This window comes from Manduca sexta, chromosome 28 (genome assembly GCF_014839805.1).
Source record: "Manduca sexta isolate Smith_Timp_Sample1 chromosome 28, JHU_Msex_v1.0, whole genome shotgun sequence".
NCBI lineage: Eukaryota > Metazoa > Arthropoda > Insecta > Lepidoptera > Sphingidae > Manduca > Manduca sexta.
The window spans coordinates 9,719,376-9,741,326 of NC_051142.1; the positions used below are offsets into that span (position 1 = coordinate 9,719,376).

The following is a 21,951-nucleotide window of genomic DNA, read 5'->3' on the forward strand; positions in this document are numbered from 1 at the left end:
GCAAGGAATTTAGAAGGAAAGGTAAAGGAGTTGTTGAATTTTTAAACCGTATCCGTACATAGATCTCGGCGAAACGCTATCTATTTAGATTTGTTGATATGAATATTATTTTTTATATTAAATCTACTATCTTCCAAAATTTTAATGATTGTGTATGACTTGTTTGTGTTAATTATCATATTTCGGAAAATGTATACCTACTTGTAAAAACTGATAAGTTAATGCAATTGTAATTATTGAAAAATATTTGTGTTTAACAAGGTTGAAGATATTTATAATGGTCACCATCGCGTAGTTAAGGCATAAGAGATTGGTTGTAAACCAATAGTAATTAGCAGTATGAGTAAAGCGTTAAAAACGTTTTGATATGAATTTTGAATCTTTGTAAGATATAGATAATGTAATTTTGGTTCCTAGTAGTGGTATTATTTTCAAACGATTAGTGAGTGAAGGTTTAAAGGTTCAATATGTATCAACTCATATTTTTCTTAAATGAATTAGAATTTCTTGAATACGGAAAATAATCTCAACTCATTTTAAGCTGAACACTACTTTGTAATTTCAATAATTTTGTATAGACCTTGGATCCTGATAAAACCAATAAAGAAGCTACTGGTACAAAAACGTGTTTTATAATTATTGATGAATTCATCCTAAAGCCAGTGAATTTTAAAATGGGGCAATAAAGGCAGCTTACCACTGTAATTATCTTACCTACAGAAATATATTCGTAGATATGAGCTTGTCTCTAAATTAACTAATAGCAAAATTATGAAGACAATTTTACTTTTAAAATCATTACCCATTTGGAAGCAAGTAATCTGGCCATGATCCGATGGTCATATTTTGATTCTTTTATGAAAACTGAATAACAGCATTGACGACATGTCCCATAGGCCATAGCATTCTTACGTAGTATTTGTATTCTCTTTGCATAGCATGGATTCAAAATTACAAGTTATTGTGAATGCGTCTTTTCTTACTTATAGAACACTATTTAGATGTTGCTCGCGGCTTCACTCGCGTGAAAAGCCTTTCCGCTACAAAATTTCTTGTCATTGTAGTGATTTATAATGTGTAGCGCATAAGTACGTACGACGCCAGCGCTATCTACTTACAAAATCATATAGAAAGGTCAAGTAAGTATTCCCCACGGAAACAAATTATCGGGAAAAAAAGTAGCATATAATATGTTAATTCTGGACGTGGTCTATCCGTGAGGTAAATTTCGTCCAAATCTGTTCAGCTACTGAGTTTACTTAAGGCGATACCTCAAGGTCCATTTTCATACATTTTGTTTCGGCTTTAATCTGATATTTCTGCCTTTAAAATTTCGTCATATTAAATTTTAAAGGCCGAAATATCCATGATTAATAATTATTTTTACGTTTTTCTTTCAACTGCGAGAACTAATCACTAACTAGACGTGAATTTAAATTCTTTACTTGCCAATACTTGTTTAGTTACCCAGATTAAAGCCGAAACAAAATGTATGAAAATGGACCTTGAGGTATCGCCTTAACCTAATAAATTTTCCCCGTTTTTGCAACATGTTTCATTACTGTTCCGCTCCTATTGGTCATATCGTGATGATATATAGTCTATAGCAATCCAGGAACAAAGGGCTAATCAACACAAAAGAATTTTTCAATTCGAACCGGTAATTCCTGAGATTAGCCATTACTGCTTCGCTCCTATTGGTCATAGCGTGATGATATATAGTCTATAGCACTCCAGGAACAAAGGGCTATCCAACACAAAAATATTTTTTCAGTTTGAACCGGAAGTTCCTGAGATTACCGCGTTCAAACAAACCAACAAACAAACAAACTCTTCAGCTTTATATAATAGTATAGATTAAGCTACGATGGGTTCCTGGTCATATACGTTTTTTTGGTATATTGCTATTATATACGTCTATAAAAAATACTGCGTAAGAATAAGTCTGTCGCTTGGGTATGTCATCCCTACACATTTTTGAGGTCTGTTGGCGTTAAAGATTGTTGAAAAGCGTCTTGGCTACAGCTCTTGGAGTACTTTGAAGATATTATATTGAACTCAACGCACAAAAAATCGTAGAAATCGGTCAATGTCTAGACGATGTAGTAAAAAATTATGGTTGGACAAACCAACGTAAAAAACAAACGACGCACTGAGATTTTTTCTTTTTTTGGAGTCCGTTAATGTTACCGTGAATTATCCAATGGAGGGAAAAAAGAAATACCTATCTTACAATATTATGACTTGAGTACGCCATTACGTACGCTTTTTGCTCATTTATTGTGCCTTATTTGGTAACCAATTTTCATATAATTTTCCCTGAATTTATTATTGAATAGGTACAGCTTACAATGAATATTATCAGTGACGGCTCTGATTGCTAGGCCGTTTGTTTCAACTAACCTAACAATTATCAAATTTTATACTTGAAAACCAGGCTGCATGACGTATGTTATTGCATTTTCGCATTGGAAAAGAAAACATATAAATATCAGTAAAATGAGAAACTTAATACAGACTACGTAAAACTAGGCAGTATGGTTGACTATAGCCGGTCTGCTTAAATAAAAAAAGCTAAATGACATTGACAGTGACGTTTGATTTGACAGTAATGTGTTCAAGTTTCCGGCTCTGGTTAATTTTTGCCGCTGATATTTACTTTACAACACCAACCAGTTGTTGATAACGAAACATGATGACGTGTGCTTTGCCGTAAGTGAAAGTAAATTATTAGTGGTAGGAGTAATACGTGTAGGCCTTCAATATCGGCTGTGTATTCATACATCTGCAGTCTCGCGCGTGCCGTGGTTTAGTTCGCTCGAATTTTTTGTTACGCTCTGCTTCGTTTACGATGTGTGGAATTTTGCGTACATTAATCACCTGACACCTAAGACCCGGCGCGAAATATTAGAATTGCTTGTAAATGGATTAAAACGGTTGGAATACCGTGGCTACGACTCAGCGGGCGTCGCCGTTGATGCCGCAGACCAAAAGGACATAGCTGTTGTGAAGCGAAGCGGTAAAGTAGCCGCACTCGAAGAGTTGCTACAGGAGCGCAGCGTCGAGTTGTCTGTAGATGAGTGTGTGGAGTCACATTGTGGAATCGCCCACACCCGCTGGGCGACTCATGGTGAACCAAGTGCTGTCAATTCGCATCCGCAACGTTCCGGCGAAGACAATTCGTTTGTTGTCATCCATAATGGAATCATTACAAACTACAAGGAAGTCAAAACTTTCCTAGAGAACAAGGGATACTTTTTTGAATCTCAGACTGACACTGAAGTTATTGCTAAGCTGATTCATCATATTTATCACCAGCATAAGGATTACAGTTTCCAGGAACTAGTGGAACAGGTAATCCAACAACTAGAAGGAGCTTTTGCTTTGTGCTTCAAGTCACGTTATTTCCCAAATGAGTGTGTTGCAAGTCGCCGTGGTAGCCCTCTTTTGGTGGGCATTAAGACTCGCAGGCGTCTGTCCAGCGACCATGTTCCCATCATGTACACTAACAACAAGGCTACCAGGGGAGTGGTGCCACCTGTGCCCCGGGTGAATAGCCATGCTCACTTCGAACCTGAAGAAGAAAGAGATGTGGAATATTTCTTTGCATCTGATGCTTCAGCTGTTATTGAGCATACCAATAGAGTACTGTACTTTGAAGATGATGATGTTGCTCACATCAAGGATGGTGTTCTCAGTATTCACCGCATGTCCAGCAGCAGCAATGATCCCCATCAACGTGAAATTTTGACCTTGAAGTTGGAGATTCAACAAATAATGAAAGGCAACTATGACTATTTCATGCAAAAGGAAATCTTTGAACAACCTGAATCTATTGTCAACACTATGAGAGGACGTCTCAACTTTGCCAATGGTACTGTCACTTTGGGTGGCATCAAAGACTACATCCCTGAGATTAAGCGTTGTCGAAGATTAATGCTTATTGGGTGTGGAACAAGCTACCACAGCGCAGTAGCTACCAGACAGCTACTTGAGGAATTGACTGAGCTCCCGGTCATGGTTGAATTGGCTTCAGACTTCTTAGACAGAAATACACCTGTATTCCGTGATGATGTTTGTTTCTTCATCTCTCAATCAGGAGAAACTGCAGACACGTTAATGGCTTTACGGTACTGCAAGCGTCATGGTGCCCTTATTGTGGGTATTACTAACACTGTAGGAAGCTCTATCTGCCGAGAGTCACACTGTGGTGTCCATATTAATGCAGGTCCTGAGATTGGTGTTGCCTCAACTAAGGCCTACACGTCACAGTTTGTTTCTCTGGTCATGTTTGCCCTAGTGATTAGTGAAGACCGTATTTCTCTACAAAAACGTCGCGCCGACATTATTGAGGGTCTACACGAGTTAGACACTAAGATTCGTCAAGTACTTGCCTTGGACAAAGAAGTAAAAATTTTAGCAGAAGATCTTTACCGTCAGAGATCTCTACTTATCATGGGTCGTGGATACAACTTTGCGACTTGTCTGGAAGGAGCTCTCAAGGTGAAGGAGTTAACCTACATGCACAGCGAAGGTATAATGGCCGGAGAATTGAAACACGGACCCCTGGCTCTCATTGATGACTCCATGCCAGTTATGATGATTGTTATGCGTGATCCAGTTTACACTAAATGCATGAACGCACTGCAACAAGTAACGGCACGTCAAGGTCGTCCGATCGTCATATGCGAAGAAGGTGACACTGAAACAATTGCGCTCGCTTCTCAAAGTCTTCAAATACCTAAGACGGTCGATTGCCTACAAGGAGTGCTAACGGTTATTCCTATGCAGCTTCTCGCTTATCACATCGCTGTACTTCGTGGTTGCAACGTTGACTGTCCACGTAATCTCGCAAAATCGGTCACTGTAGAATAAAAATTGCCTACTAACATAGTTTAAATATCATCTATTGACTATCTCGCGCAGCTGTCTGTAAAGCACATTTAAATTTTTTGTAGGTGTTAGAGATGCATGTTCTATTTGACTTTTGTATCTGTTTGTACAGTATGTTTGTACTCTAGGCGTTTATAAGATCAAAAGGACCAAAAGGTTACGATGTACCTACGTTTTGTTGATAGTTGTCATTGGTGGGAGGTGGCATATTGTTACGTACGTATGTGCCGCACGTCTCCGACTCACGTATCTGCACTTTCACGTCTCAATTAAAAACTTGAACGGTACTTAGAAGTAATTGAGTAATCGTTAGTTTAACGTAATTAATTAGATTTACGTAATTTTGAATTTATTTTATTTTCTATCCTATAAAGTTATGAACATTCCTAAAAAGTCACAATATACTTATACATACATTGCATTCCATTGTATCAGTAATCTGATATTACGTATTACGTACTACTTATATGGTTTTTAAGAATCATGTTATGCTGCAACGTCAAGGTCATGCCTTTCGCTTTCGCGTTCTATAAAGGCTCTTAAAAGAAACTTGCGTTTAGTTCAAAGCTACCGAATGACAAATAAAATATTGGGTCAAAACAAGAGAACCGATGAGTGTTTAAACATTGTTTTTCTTTATATTATCGCGAAAATCAACTGTAGACTAATAATGTATACTATATTGTACAATGTTTGTGTTGTTCGCTAAAAGCTTTCGCTTGGCTTATGAACCGAGACGGACAATGACCGAACTCGTAAGAATATTATATTGTTTTTAAAGAGGAACATTTTTTGTAAATCGTTTCGAAGAAATGTTTATCGAAGTCCGATGGCGGGCGCTTGATACAACATGGATAGGGTACACGATGCTTGCAATGCGATATGTTTATCATAGGGGTGTACCCTGTTATCAATGTTTTAATCGTAATTTAAAAAATATATTTCTTCAAGTACGCCGACATAATGATTAGTTTATAGGATATGGTTTATCAATATCAGATTATTCGTGTTTCATTAAATCTGTTTTCTTAGAAATCTCTATATTGTTATTGTATAATTAATATATTAATGTAATATAAATATCGTACCTATTAGTAGTAAAACATCACATTGTTAAGTATGTGTAATATTTTTATAGGAACTGTACATAATTATGTATGTTTATTACTATCAATTGAGCGCAATTTACTGCGACCGTTTCTAAAGTATCAAGTAAGTAGAACTATTACATAAGTAAGTAATGTATTAGACAGATATTATCAGAATACGCAATTTATTTACTTAAATTACCTAATTATCTGCGCGACACAATGTAAATTTTTAATTCTCATGTTATACCTCTTTTTATCACATAATTCTGGACATGTTATCATTTACTTTGTCAAATTTAACCAAGCCCATCCAGCGGTTGGCGGTTACTTCCAATAAACCTAGAAAACATCTTCACGATCATAGCAATTTTAGTATTTAAGTACTAAGAATTATAAGGAACCAGGTTGTAAAATTTGTAGATAAAATATAGAAACAAGAAAAATTTGATAAAAACCCAATGTATCGATATCGCGTACCTAATTAATTTCAGTTGTATACTGATAATGAAATCCTATTAAAATGAAAATCAATATAAACCGGAAACATTTTTATGATTATTGAAGATAGTTGAAGCATCTTTATGACTAAGAAACGCTAATATGCCGATTTGACGAATAAAAATGTTATATAGTTCTGAATCGGCAGAGCTAAAAGTAACTTTCAGTTCAATTATATTTATACCTAATCGCCACGTAATAATGAAGTATGTAAGTATGTCCAAGTTGCATGTTTCTAAACAGTAGACTTAATAGATGTTCCATGAAAGTCAAATCAAATAATTAAATAAATATACTGTAGGTAAAATTCCTAAAATTTCACTAATACTATACATACCTCGGTGAAATTGTTGATACCCCACAAAACAATAAAAGAAATAAATTTTGTCTTCCCATATATAATAATTTAGTAAGATACTATATAATAATTAGATTGTTCAAAAATTGCATGTTGCATAATTAACAAATTTGAGTAAAGTATAACAAACGGCAGCTCTACATAGTTGGCTTGCATGCAAGAACACTCTCTATGTTGCTCTGGGCATAAGGAAAAGTAAAGCCCTATCGAAAGTTACCTCCTGTTTGGCATCTTCGAACGCAAATTTAGATCAACCTGTTTCTATCTATTTAAGATTTTTTTCTAAATATCCTTACCTAATGTGTCGACGTTTGTTTTTCAAAAATCGGAGCTATAATTAATTAATAAGTTCTACCATCATCAAACCTGCAAGGGTGAGTTAAAAAATATTATTGAATTATTGACACATCTTTGTCCCGTTTTATATATAAAATTTTCCCAAGTTAAGAGCTAGTCAAATTATTTTTAACTTGGAGAAAAACCGATTGTAATCTAAATGTACGTATTTTTTATTACATTGATATGTGACTACAATACCTTGCATTTGTACTAAAATATGATACTCAACCAAGCATTTTCATTAAGATATTAATTATTATTTATTTCACTGTGTTTTATAAAATACAGTTATTATCTTTCTTGTATACATATCAATGTTTTCGTGTATTCAGGATACTTGTTTCTCTATACTTATCTTGGAAATTGTTTAATCTAATACAATAGTTATATATGTAATAGTTTAGCAGATATTATGTGTCCTAGTATGTTTTATTAAATAATGATATAAGTAATATAATTTCAATGTACTTATGTGTAAATTTTATGATTATGTTTATAATTTTTGGTTTACTTTACGAGAATGCAATATTAATGATCTGTTTAACAGAAACGTCGCATTAGAGCTTTTATATTTGATTATAAAATTATTTTTACTTTAAATATAATATTATTACGATACACCGTAGTTTTATTAATATAAATTTTCTTAAAATAGGTACGTTATTAAATTAGCTCACGATTGTTTATAAACTGGTAATACTGAGTAGAAATTGCAGTTAGGATTAATATCATAATGATAGCCGATGGGTGTAATGATGGCCATTTATTTGCCTACTAATTACCTACTTCAAACTGGAACACAGCAGTGTTTGCAGTTTGCACCCAGCTGTTGGGAAATAAATAGACATGCATTAGTACGTACACAAATTTTTTGAGTACAAGACTCCTACTGTCTACAATATACTTACGTAGTTTGTCGCATATGCTTGTATCTTTGGGTACGTATAAAGCTGAACGGATTTAGGATAATGAACGTGAGCATGTCAGGACATCGCAAGGTACTGTAAATGAAGGTCGGTCAAAAGTTAATGAAATCTGATGTCAGTCTTTTGTATTCGCTTTCAAATAAAATTAATCATTGTGCCATTATTTTTTTTCTTCTTGTCAGAGCATGGTGGTGCGGTCTCGCCACCACTCTAATCAAACAGGTCAATGTGTGACCACACCTTAATTTACAACGTTGGTTGACTCTGGGTGACACAAACAGGCACGTAGTATCATAAAAAAAAAAACACATTATTAAGTATTCTAAATTACTTGTGTGGGCATTCGATTGTCTGACCTTCAGCTTGATAAACTTGTTCGAGTGGTTCCAATTGGATAATTTGAATATTTTTGCAATGTTGAACCGTTATGAAATCTCTATGACAATGCTTGAAAATACAATTTCGTGTAAATGTGTGAATTATTATGTATACCTACCTAACAGAACGTTACATAAGGCCTCTTGGTTATGTACTAAACATGTGAAATCAGCAACAGTGGATGTCTCCAGACGAAACATTTAGTTTATCTTTGAGTTGTGCGAAAGCCTAAGGTATAATGATTTGTTAAGTTTACGCCGAAGGAAATCGACTCAATGGTGGTATCAGTCCCTTCACCGACACTAGTCAGTCGCGAATGAATGTAAACGCAAATAAAGACCAAATGTATTAATTACATATTTATTAATATGGAACGTCTTTCTGTCAACACTCAACAGTCTTATGGTCGTATAATCAGTTGAACAAGAGCCAAACAGTCAAATCTAACAATTAGTAATTTTTCGTACGAAGTTGCTTGCAGGGATGTTTGCGATGCTGCCATAGCGTATAATGTATTTAACAATTAAGGTTTTCCCGTCCTCTGCATGTTTAAACTGGTATCATTGAATTACTGATAACTACAACAAACCCACGCGTCGTTATACGAGTTACTAACGTTATAGATACGACTGTATTGCTAAATATGTTATCAAATTTATTACCCTTGGCGAAATAGGTACACTCTACACAGGGGCGGACTGAGAGTTGGGGAGACCTCCAGCTAATTTTAGTTTGGTGGTCTGCCTAATTAATCAAATATTTGCCATCTTGTCATAAAGAGATTTACGATAACGAAGTTGGTACTCAGTATAGGAGAAAAAAGAGAAAATTAAAGTAAATATATTATTTATTTAATATGACGAATTTTATTACCCCAACGCACCGTAACAGTCTATTTCTCAATATGGATATAATTCAGTTTTTTATAATGGATATCTATGTAAGCTTATAGTGAAAATTTACTATGGCGTGTCTACTTTCCTCATTGTAATTGTAAAAGTCATATTGCGAAATATTGAAGTACTTCTATACCTACTTACCTAATAGGTAGCTGGTATGTATATTTTTATTGTGATGAAGTGTTATCCGTACTAAGTACTTATTCAAGTAAGCATGTGAGCACTATTCGCATGGCACGATTCCTAGAAATAATGAGTAGACTTGTGTTTCACACAACAAACTTGCAAGAAAGCATAATTTGGTGTAAAAATGTCTTGAGCAATCTAGGCACATTTTTTTCATTACTTACATAAATAACGCCTATTTTTAATTATAATTCATTATGTTATGCTGCGGCATTGAAAGTAGTATGTAAGTACTTAGTATTTTATAAAACGCGTTAAGCGCGTGAAGCTACACCTGCACACCTACCACAAAATTTATTATATTATAATAAAGCTGGTATATGGAACCGGAAACAAAAAGAATTATTAAAATCCTATTTGATTTTGAGTTCTTCTCTATCTACCTACACCTTTGAAAGTCAAGATCCTCTACGAATGGAATTCAAAGTGTGACCATAACGAAACTATACGAAATGGAACTGACTGACTGAAATGACTTGCACTTATGTGATCTAATTTTTCCAAAAATAAAACACAAACACGCATTACCTTTATCCCCATAGCGATAGGCAGAGGTTCAACCAGGGTGACCACTCTTCGCTATATGTATTCCATGATCCATCCCATGATGTTATAGGGGCGAAACATATCGGGCTGATACTGAGTAGATAGTCCAATAATCACTATACCTATACAGTATACACGTTCCGAGATTCGAATCCGTGATCTTTCAGCGGTGTCGTACCGCGCACCCGATACATCCCGGCCACGCCACCAGGGCAGTAAAATTTTATTTTTTCAGTCTTATTTTAATATAATTATTAATATCTATTTATTTCAATTAATTATAATGGGATGTTAAGCTGAGTGGAAATATTCAATCATAATGTTATGACAATAAGTATATCTGATTACATGCATTATATAATAATAAATATGTTATAATAATATTATGCACAAAAAGGGCGAAATATGCTAGCGATAAATATAATAATATCAAAATATTACTGTTTATTATTAGAATAACATTTATGTTTTCATAATAACCAATAGTCCATTGAAATGTTACATTTTTTAGGCCTTACCTTGCGTTTTTTAGAGGACGCAATTTTATTTTTTTGAAGTGTAGGGGGGGTCAGTCTAAAGCTAAAACCAAGTTTGTGGGGTCGCCACCCTTGTCCCACGGCCGCCATCTTGAAAATAGGGGTTGAAATGGTTTTTACGATGTATCTCTTAAACTATTTATCTGACAAAAAAAATTATAAACATTTTTTGTTGCAAATTAAATTCTCTACAACTTTGGTCTAGTAACTTTTGTCATAGAACTATAAATAAAAAAGTTATGAGCGAAACTGTTAAGAAATTCAATGTTAAGCAATGTCCATTGCAACGTCATCAGAACGTGTGTTTATAAGGTTCATAATACTTTTTGTACTCTCATTAATACCCAAATACCCAAGGGACCATTAGGGAACAAAAGAACATCTGCCTGCTATTATTATTATTATTTCTAACCTCTGTTATTGTAAGAATAGCTGATAATATTATGTTGAAGTTGTCGTTCAACTTATATCTTTTAGTTGTGCTACATATTTCTGTACGTGCGGATGTATTTTATTCTGTTTTTAATTGTGAAGACGATTTTGAATGATTTTAGACACGATTTTAACTTTAGTGAAAACTACTTTTTTTTTTATTAGCATTTTGACTTTTATAAGACTTTTAAAAGTCAAAATGCTAATAAATAACTTACTTAATACAACTTCAACACAATATTATCAGCTATTCTTACAATAAGAGAGGTTAGAAATAATAATAATAATAGCAGGCAGATGTTCTTTTGTTCCCTAATAGTCCCTTGGGTATTTGGGTATTAATGAGAGTACAAAAAAAGTATTAGGAACTATATAAACACACGTTCCGATGACGTTGCAATGGACATTGCTTAACATTGAATTTCTTAACATTTTCGCTTATAACTTTTTTATTTATAGTTCTACGACAAAAGTTACAAGACCAAAGTTGTAGAGAATTTAATTTGCAACAAAAATGTTTATACATTTTTTGTCAGATAAATAGTTTAAGAGATACATCGTAAAACCATTTCAACCCTTATTTTCAAGATGGCGGCCGTGGGACAAGGGTGGCGACCCCACAAACTTGGTTTTAGCTTTAGACTGACCCCCCCTACACTTCAAAAAAATAAAATTGCGTCCTCTAAAAAACGCAACCCCAAATGTAACTTTTCAATGGACTACAATTGTTACACTTACTTGTGACAATAAATATTTTTCTATATTTTATAGAGCAAACTTGTCACTTAAGTAATATTAATTGTTAGGCTGACAAGGACAAGCCTTGATAGTTGGCGCCATTTCTACAGTACACTCAGTTCTGCCGGACTGTGGTACTGGTACCTTTACTGGTGTTAGATCTCTTATATGTGAGAGTCCGCCTGGGTAGGTACCACCGCAATGTCTATTTCTGCCGGCGAGCAGCAGTGCGTCACTGTTGTGTTCAGGTTTAAATAACAGTAGCCAGTGTAACTACTGGACGAAACTACTGGATTAGCAAACAATACTTAGTAATTCGAGGTGTGGATGGTGTTTCTACTATTTATAGGCGTTCATATCGTTTACTTAATTAATTTGGCATTTGGCATACTCCGTCTAAGTTGTCTTCGGAGTTGAGTATGCGAGAAAGCAAGACAATAAGCAATACGAATGTACAAAAATAAGAAATTCTATTATCTTCCAATAAATATGATTTTGGTGCTGATTTTTATAGGAAGTTAGTAGAAACTGTGAAAAATAAAATTTTGTACATTTAAACATAAGAAATAAGCTATTTGATGACGTAATATCTAGATTTTACGTCATCTTATCTAGACAAGTAGGTACTTTTTCTTATAGTATAAATGTTAATAATATTGTATCTTTTTTTTTTTTTTTTTTTGGTTTCGCGGAGAAAGTGCCTTATTACTACCGCCCAGCCTTCGTGGGGGGCGACTGAGCGGTTATGCTGGGGTAACCGTGCCTTACGGCCCGGCGTTGAGCCGCCCGGATTTGATGATGACCTTCGGGCGACCGCCGGGCCGAGTCCCTAACCCTATATACAACTTAACCTATGCACGGCCTACCAGCTAAAACTCCGCGGTGACCCTCTTCGGCGCATTAGGGACGGCTGCGGGCTTCCTCTGACGTTGAAGTGTCTAGTCTGCGACCGCAGCCGCCCCTGCGCGGTGCCGTCTTGCGGCCCGTCTCCTATGGGGGGGGGGGGCTCAGAAGCCCCCGCGCACCGAAGGACGCCCTCGGCGTCTACGGCAGTGTGAGGCCAACAGCACACTGCCGTCCATCCCGGGGGTCAACCGAAAGATGTGTAAAAATGCACAAAAATGCACTAGGGCGGACAGCCCCCTGCTGCCCGCCGACGACCCCTTCGTGGCCCCTATTAGTCGCCTCTTACGACAGGCAGGGGATACCGTGGTGGAATTCTCCAAACGCCCCCATTCCACAGGGCGGGAGACGCCGGTCAGTCCTCCACCCGGCGCCTCCTACGTCTCCTCTGACGGCGGGAGGGATCCTCCCTCTCTATCCCTCTCGGCACTCTCCTTCTGCGAGAGGACCACCTCGCAGAAGTGGGCCACCGCACGCCAGGCCTCCGGGCTGCCGACCATGGAAGCAACCACGGCCGGCAGCGAGAGATCTCCTCCGACGACTGAAACGAGAGCGCTGCGCTCATCGTCCCAGGCTGGGCAGGACTCTAACGTATGTTGGGCCGTATCCCGCGGGCAGTTGTCACAGTGGTGACACACGGCGCTAATCTCCGTTCCTACTATCTGACACAGGTACTCTCCGAAGCACCCATGCCCGGTGAGCACCTGTGTCAATCTAAATGTTGCCGCGCCGTGGCGCCTGTCTAGCCACTGTGCAAAGACAGGACGCACTGCCGTAACGGCCCGAAGCCCTGCTGACGGGGCCTCCAGCCTGAGACGCCACTCCTCCACGGCGGCTCGCCGTAAGGAGGCCCTTTTGGCCTCCACCACTCCTTCAAGGGTCGGACCCTGCCCGTTCCTGAACGCCTCCTCCCTCCAATGAAATGTGTCGGAGAGAGCTTTGGCGTTCAGATCCCAGGGCAGGAATCCGGCCAAAAGACAAGCCGCCTCGTACGAGACCGTGCGGTACGCCCGTATGGCCCGCTGCGCAATGACCCGCTGCGGGCCCCGCAGGATAATATTGTATCTACCTATTGATACAAAAACAATGCATTTTAATCTACGTGCATTAGGATTAGGTATTAAGACAAAATGCACTTATCAATATTGAATAGTAGATTTTTAAGTAGGTACATGAATGCTCCAAACGGCTGTAAATTAAACTTTGAAAGAATGTACTACATAGCTTGTACGACGCGACGGTCTGAGTCGCGAGCTTAGCTCCACAAACTGGTCCCCACTAAATATTTTAAGAGTTGATTAGAATGGCATGACATTTACTTTGACTTTTAGTCTATCGCGGGTCATGTTAAAAACAATCTAAAACACGTAAATAAATAGTTACTTAAATAAATCTATAAATAAACTTAATAGAAATCTGATTGGACGAGTACGTTTAATTTCATTTGCATTCTCTGGATAATTCTGGAAGTTGGTACCTACCTATATATGAATAGACCCTTTAGTTTCATAAGGGAAACAAGTCTTGTTCATGTCCTTGTAACCCAACACTAATTAATTTTATATTTACGTATACCTATACAAAAACCAGCGTGAAATATAATGTAGCATAATATTCATTTGAAGCCTGTCCCTTAATATCATATGATTTTTGTCATTTGACTATCTTTGCTGTTTACTCTATATAAGCGATCCCCCGACTTAGCAACCACAGCAGGTCCAATAAAGGTTTGGTGGGCCCTACCGCTATTATTGAGGGTGTCAGCGGACGGAACGCTGGCAACCCGCAGCTATTTGGTCACGGGGCGTGGGAGGAAGAGGAGGGGACATAGGGAAGGAAGAGAAGAGGAAGAAGGAGGAGCTTTGTTACGATGGTTGGAAGGGAGAGGGAGAGGAGATTTTCGCGAACCCTTATAGGCGTCAATGTGTATTTGGCAACCAAAAGGTATACACATTACACTATGTACCTAGAGTCGCGACATAATGTTCCCCCGTGCATGGGCGTGCATTCAGTCTAAAGACCGAGCGCACAAGAATTGCCTCCGAGGGGAGTAAACAGTATTAAAAAGCGAAATAAAGTACGTACTTAATATATTATTTACCGTTTTTAACCGTATGGTTGGCAACCCTATCTACTTACCAAGAATAAATAAATATCAAGGTTTCAGTTCTCACTCCAGGCGGTGAGATGGTTCAAAAAGGCTTATTGGTGTAAAACAATCAAAAACTTGAAATGGTGGGTTTCCAAGTGGCAAATTAAAAAACACAATATACCTACTATGTTGATTTTCTCGATGTCAGTTCGTTAAGTCATTCCTATATTATTATTAGGATACGGCAAAGGGACCGCACTACACGTCATTGTAAGTTGAATGGGTTCCAGATAAAGTATCGACTGAGAGGGATTTGATTATCCCCGCCAGTCGACACAATTATGCCGGTAAATTGTCTTTGAACCTGAGTATGTTACAGGCTAATTCTGGAACGTAATAAACTTATTAGGGCCACTATAGTAGGATTTACACTTTCTGATCATATAAAAATACCCTGCTGCTAGCAGATGAATACTGCAAATTAATATAAGTATGTAACGAGTGTACAGTTAGGGAACTAACTTTCCATAAATCATAGTCTTTTCAATTTCCATATTATGTTTCTAATTAAATTATTTACTGTTCAATTCTTGTAATTTTGTGACTAAAGCCCCATTCAGACGAAGCAAGTATTGGTAGTAATAACCGTACGCAATTAATGCTAGCAATAAGTAATTGCCCCATTTATATGAGGCTTAAATTACTAAAATACCTACCTATAGCGTATCACATTTTTATCATAATAAATATTCTGCCTTTTTATATATAATTGAAAAAGTATGTAGTAAGGTGATAATATGATAGTAAGTCATTAGTACTCATAACACCTATTTGCGCTTAATCTGTGAATCCCCTTAGTTGGAAAGGGACAATAGTTTGAAAATCAATATTTCTGTCACAATATCATAAGTTTATTTTAATACTTTTATCGCTCTGATAAGCCATAAGATCAAAGCATTACTTCGACGTATTATCAATCCACCTTGGCACTCGATAGTCCGGATTGATATGCACTTTAATAGATAAGTTATTAAAAACAATTCATGGAAGACAGGAACTGAACAAATATTTGTTTACGGAAGCGTAGATGTGAAATTTATAAAACAATGAAACGTGCTACAAACAGTGGCGTACCTAATAATAAGATGACATGACGGGCAAAATGCTACAGACACTCGCCTTTAGCGAGACCCTGGCCAATGAGGAAGAGAACTGTTTGGGAGAATCCTGAAAAAAAAAAAAAAAGAAGCTTTTTGTGTATTAACATATAAAAAGGCGACACCGAAACCATCTAAATGGATTTTTTTATGTATTTCGCCACTGGTTACAAAGAAGCTCTAATTAATTGGGTGCTTTTCCCAGAAAAACAGCGAGTTGTAATATATATCGCTTTATTCCTCATGTACTACATTGCCCGAGTTTGCATAGTTTAAAAGTTATGTACATTTGTTTAAATTGTTTGCGAAAGTCGACTTCACTTTTAAACTTCCTATATAAAGCTATAATGTCCACGAGCATTTTTTTTTTTTTTACTCAAACAAGAGTAATAATTGACTTTTTAAATTACAATAAAAAGTAATCTTTTTGAATTGCATAAGTTTCTCCGAATTATAAATGGCTCTAGATTAAAAAATTCATAGATTTTTTTCTATAACCTACTTATTTGAAAAATTGTCTGGATTCTTGGAAAATTAACCTTCCAAATTTTGTTAGTAGTAGAGGCACGTTGAAAACGACGATGGTCGAAAATTTGTTTGTTTTGCCTCAAATGTCTTTATATTATTCAATAAATAATATAATTTTGATAAGCCTACTATAATTAGGTAACAGGTTATAATATTTATCAAAAGAAATACATAAAATAGTACAAAAATAGAATAATTCAACAGTAACGAAAAACTTGTAGTTCAATAGTGTACCTTGTGTTGGAACGGGCACTCTTTGCGCCACTAACTACTACTATCCCTCTTTGAATAAAAAGTGTGATTGCGTGTGTGTACAACTTAAAATTTTATCTTCTTGTCTATGTTCTTTTACTGTGCCACCGACTTAGTGTGCGAGAATATTGGCGTCAGGTGAGGTCATTCCATCTCTCACATTTTTTAAGAAAGTAAATACCTATATAATACTTACCTATTATTATATTGTGAATGTTTATTGGATTTTTGTTTAACATGAGATTAAAACTCGTTAGAAATCCGATTACCCATTTTACGAAAACAAATTAACATACAGTATAAGTAGAGTCTTATAATGGGCCTGGTACACTTTTACAATACGAACTAAAAATTTTGGTATTTTTATCAATTTACGCCAGTAGCCTTATAAAAGTTATGGGTGTTAAGCTTTCTTAACACCCATAACTTTTATAAGGCTACGGGACCCGATTGTTCTTCTAGCTTATTGCCGTTGCATGATATTATAAGCGAGTGGTTATAGCCTGTGTAGAGTACACTTTACAAGTGTTAGACGAATAGACAATTTGAGCAAGGTGTATGGCATTAGCACATGATTGCACCGACAACGCGAACTCACACGCCTCTCTCTGTTTCACAACGCGACCCACTTGAGTGGCAGGCAGGCAGCGCGGCGTGGTGCGGCATGCGATGGCATGGCAGCGACATCGCGCACTAAGCCAGCTACGCAGCACAAAGCACAGTCATACTTAGAGTTACAGTCAAATAAATCAAATACTGTCTATCTACATTTTTCAGGGTAATAGATTTTTTTATAATTTTACACGCATAAGTAAGTAAGTACTTCGTTCTACTGTAAATATTATAACTACTTACTCATGATAAAAAAAGTGTGGCTATATTAAGCCCGTATTTTTTATTGGAATTGCTTTACCAAACGCTTCGCTTAGGTCGCTTTTAAAAATTAAATTTCAAAAGAGCTTGTAACTTCTTACCCTAATCAATGGTAAAATTAAATAATATTAATCAAAAATTTATACTGACTGCAGTAGAACTGATATAAATAAATAAAAGTATCCATAAACAATGGAAACACCATCCAACACCTTGAATTACAAAATACTGTTTGGTAATCCACTGCACTCGACATCCTGAGACATGAGATGTTAAGTCTCATTATGTCCAGTAGTTACACTGGCTACAATGTCCTTCAAACCAGAACACAACAGTGACTACACACTACCCAGGCGGACTCTCACATATGAAAGACCTACCACCAGTAGAAATCTGGATTAATATATGGAATCATATCCATTAAAATATGGATTACGCTAGACTAAAGGTGCACAACCATCGCCACGCGCCATCTATGCCAAAGAGATGTCGCCATCTTACCAAAGGCGCACATACCTATATAACATGCTAGTATCATATACTAAGTTTATACACACTACACCCATTATTCATATTCAAACTAACACTAAGAAACTTTTGCAATTCTCCAATGTGATAGACAGTGTGCTTACTTGCGAAACTTTGACTTTCAAAATGAATACCAACCACACATTGTTGTGAAACTTTATTGAAATTTTGCATGTCAAAACTTTTGGTTTCAGTTTTTTTGTAGATATCGAAAGTATGTTATGTAATCAAAGTATCTATTAGTATGTTTACTATGTATTTTACCTGCATAATCACAAACAAAATATAGTAGGAGCGATTCATATAGGTAGGCGCATGTTTAGTGCATTATCACTGTATAGATACGCAGGTTATGCAAACCAAGAAGCTTCTGTAGTTTGAGGTAGGTTCTTTTATTAATTTTCAGGTCAGGCAATGCAAATTTTTTGTATAAATATGTACATACTCATGCCCTAATCCTATAGACGTAAGCAAAGACTATGGATCGCTATATGCTTCGATTATGAGACACCTCTCTCGTCTATTCCACATTTATAGTTCTTCTCATACATTTTCACCTGTTGAGGTTACTTTTGACCTGCCCTTTTCTGAGATCATTTATTTCATCGATTTGTTATCTTTTCCTCGGACGCTCCCTTCCAGCCGTACTATCGACATACATTCGCTCGATAAATACTTACCTTTCAAAGATGCAACTAGAAGACCCACTTCTCGTCAATCCGTGTCATGATAATAATAATATGATAGGAGCGATTCAATCACCATTCGCTATATTAGTAACAAATTCTAGACTGCGGCCTGAGACCGAGAAGAAAAACATCAACCTGAGAATGAACCCACGGCAGTCGCGCTGCAATATAACCACGCTACCAACGTGTCAGTACATAATATTATTATTTCAAAGACAGAAATAAGCTCGTTGTCTTAAGTGCAATAGTTTCATTTCTGGTTACCTTCAATGCCGGCGTGACCATATTTTTGTTGATAGGTACTTATCTACTATTTTTGTGTATGTAACTACATACACACTAGAATAACTATTCTAGTGTAGCTAAGTACTACAGACAGAGACGGCCTTAGGGGGAAGCGAAATGGGAACCGGGGCTTCACGCGGTGCCTTGAAGGACCTTTTTTACGATCTTACTGAACGGAACTTTTAAAACCGTGGAACTATTTTTTTACTCCACCCAGAACCTCGCATCATTTATGTGCTTTCGCCTGAGTCCTCGCGACGTTTAGGGCGCCTAGTGACTACAGATGCTGTAATCAAGTTTTTCAAAATTAAGCTTTTGAATGTCATTCTCAAACACAGTGTTAAACAGTCACACAAACTTGAAGCACGATAAAATGTGATCCACATAAAATAAAACAGTCATTATTATAGTCAAAATGAGCTATGAAATGTTGACAGTTGATGCAAAGAAAACGTCTGATTAAACAAACCTTAGTAGCATGACAGACTAGAGTCCAGACTGTCATAATAATATGATTATAACGTGTAACCATATAATTTATTAACTTTGTTTTATTACAATTGCATAGTTGACAATTTTGTAGATAGCTGATAACGATAAAAATTACGCACTGAAGATGGTAAGAATTATCCCAAATGTACAGCCGAAAGGCGGCGGCGGCATCGTGAGCCGCGGTCACAGACGGTCACTGCCCGATGCACAGTGCACACATCACACACGGGTCTCACAGCCTCTCACACGAGTGCAGTAAGAATAAAAGATTGTATAAGTATTAAAAAGATATTACAAACTAGAAATAAACGCATACAGATTACAGAAACAGTAATTTTACTTAAATTAAGTACTTAAGTATTATGAGAACCCAGAGAAAAGACGGACCATCTAAGGGAAGGGCCATCTATAGGTACTCTAAATAATTATCACCATCATGTTCGTTTCTTTCGCCAATCACGAATGTGCATAATGCATAGGCACATTGAGATGTGTTTTGGTTTGACACTGTAGCCAGTTTAATTAGTAATTACCTAGCATTACGAGACATCTTTGTCTCGGGTTGGTAAGCCCAATGAAGTGCCACGCAGTGGTATGTCATTGAAAGTTCTACATAGTATCTACTTTTTTTTTTTTTTTCGGCTTAGTAAGTAATGCTATTTATGGACGATCGTGTTGTTTATCGAATACCGACCAACAGGCTTGCTCGTCTCTTTATATAGTTGTAAAGAAATGTAAACAGCTATAATATTAAACTGTAATTTAAAGAACTTACCTATGTATGAAGCAGGTTTCAAGCATAATGAAAGTAATAAAGTTTTTTTACTTTATTATTTTACTCTACTGATTGTTTCCGTACATTGCGCACTCAACATTACAAAAATCTTTCTACCTAGAATGACTTACATAATTAAAATTCCGGGTTTGGACCACTTTTGCAAGCATTCCTAGTCGTAGTTAGCAAAAAAATATATTTGAAATTGGTTCTTATAACAGACTGCTATAACATAAAATAGTTATACTTACCTACCTCAATATATTATATCTAAGTAGGCGCCTAAGCATGATTGTGGGGGGCAATCGATTGAACTACCTGTCTAAACGAACTACGTTGAATGATATAAAACAAGATGTACCACCTATCTATAGTCTATTTTCTTACACAACATGGACATTTAACCAGAGTTCAGTAGGCAAACTACATTTATACATAATTATACCTCTATCTAAGACAGTCATGCGACTATGGTCTCACCAGGCTAATTTATACTAATCCGCAAAACCAGCTCAATAGTGCTTCCGCCACTTGTTACCAGGGAAGTAGTTAGGTGGATTGGTTCGTGAATCAAATTTAAAAAAATCGACGTAAACTGGAGCAAGCTTTAAGTTATAGGTTAATAGCTGACTATTGAATATTTAAATAGGCTGTGTTTAAGTAATTCATTAATGAATCAAGAATTATAGTTTTAACATAATCAATGATTTCCTTCCTTAAAGAGCTGCGTGTAAAAATCGTGTTTATTTAAATTTATTGATTGTTACTTATTAACTTGTGAACTAAATATTAAAGTAGCTTTATCTATATTGATAAGTTGATAATGAAATATTGACGACTGACGATACTTGATTTAATAAGCACCTACCTCTATTATATTTATAGCTAACATACTTACAACACCTTTAAACTGGTAACATTTTAAATCGCTAAACTAATGAACTACAAGGCCTAAAAGAGGGATGAACAGACAACGTTGATGGTGTAAACCAATAGTTATATAGCCAAGAATCGGATCTTTATCCAGATTTTAAATTATCAGGCATTTTAAAATACCTGACAGCCCGTAGCCACACTAATTATAGTCGAAAGAGATGACAAAGATAATATGTAAGGCAGTCATACGACTATGTTCTCATCAAGATCATTTTATAAACCACAAAACCGGCTACAGCAAGGCTTTTGTCACGTGTTAAGAATTGGGTGGATTGGTTGGTATGTGTAAGCATGGAAGTTGGAAGCTGAATCAATCAGAAGGATAATCAATATCAAATAAAAAATATTGAGTATTTACTTAGTTTAAAACACACATAGGTAGATAGGCACACATCAAAACTTTTACATCAATACAACGCTTGTTGCGGAGACCTAACTATCGTCAGTTTGTTGCACTCCTACTAGGTTATTGGTTCTCAAAGTGGAGGTCGCGCTCCCTTGGGAGGCATGATATGTAAATGTGGACGTTCATGTATATATTGTTATTTAATTTCTATCCCTCGAGAACAGAAGGTACTCTTTTCTGGATTAAAGGTACCATATTATGTCCTTTTATATCCC

The 21,951-nt window shown here is 36.4% G+C and overlaps 1 protein-coding gene across 1 annotated transcript; it reads left to right on the plus strand.

Annotated features, from left to right (window-relative positions):
• Positions 1–2,655: 2,655 nt before the first annotated feature.
• On the plus strand, positions 2,656–7,797 carry LOC115445087 (glutamine--fructose-6-phosphate aminotransferase [isomerizing] 2; the record flags this gene model as incomplete). Its single annotated transcript, XM_030171174.2, has 1 exon — positions 2,656–7,797. A coding segment is annotated over one exon (2,220 nt), but the record flags the coding sequence as incomplete, so codon positions are not given.
• Between the last annotated feature and the right edge of the window lie 14,154 nt (positions 7,798–21,951).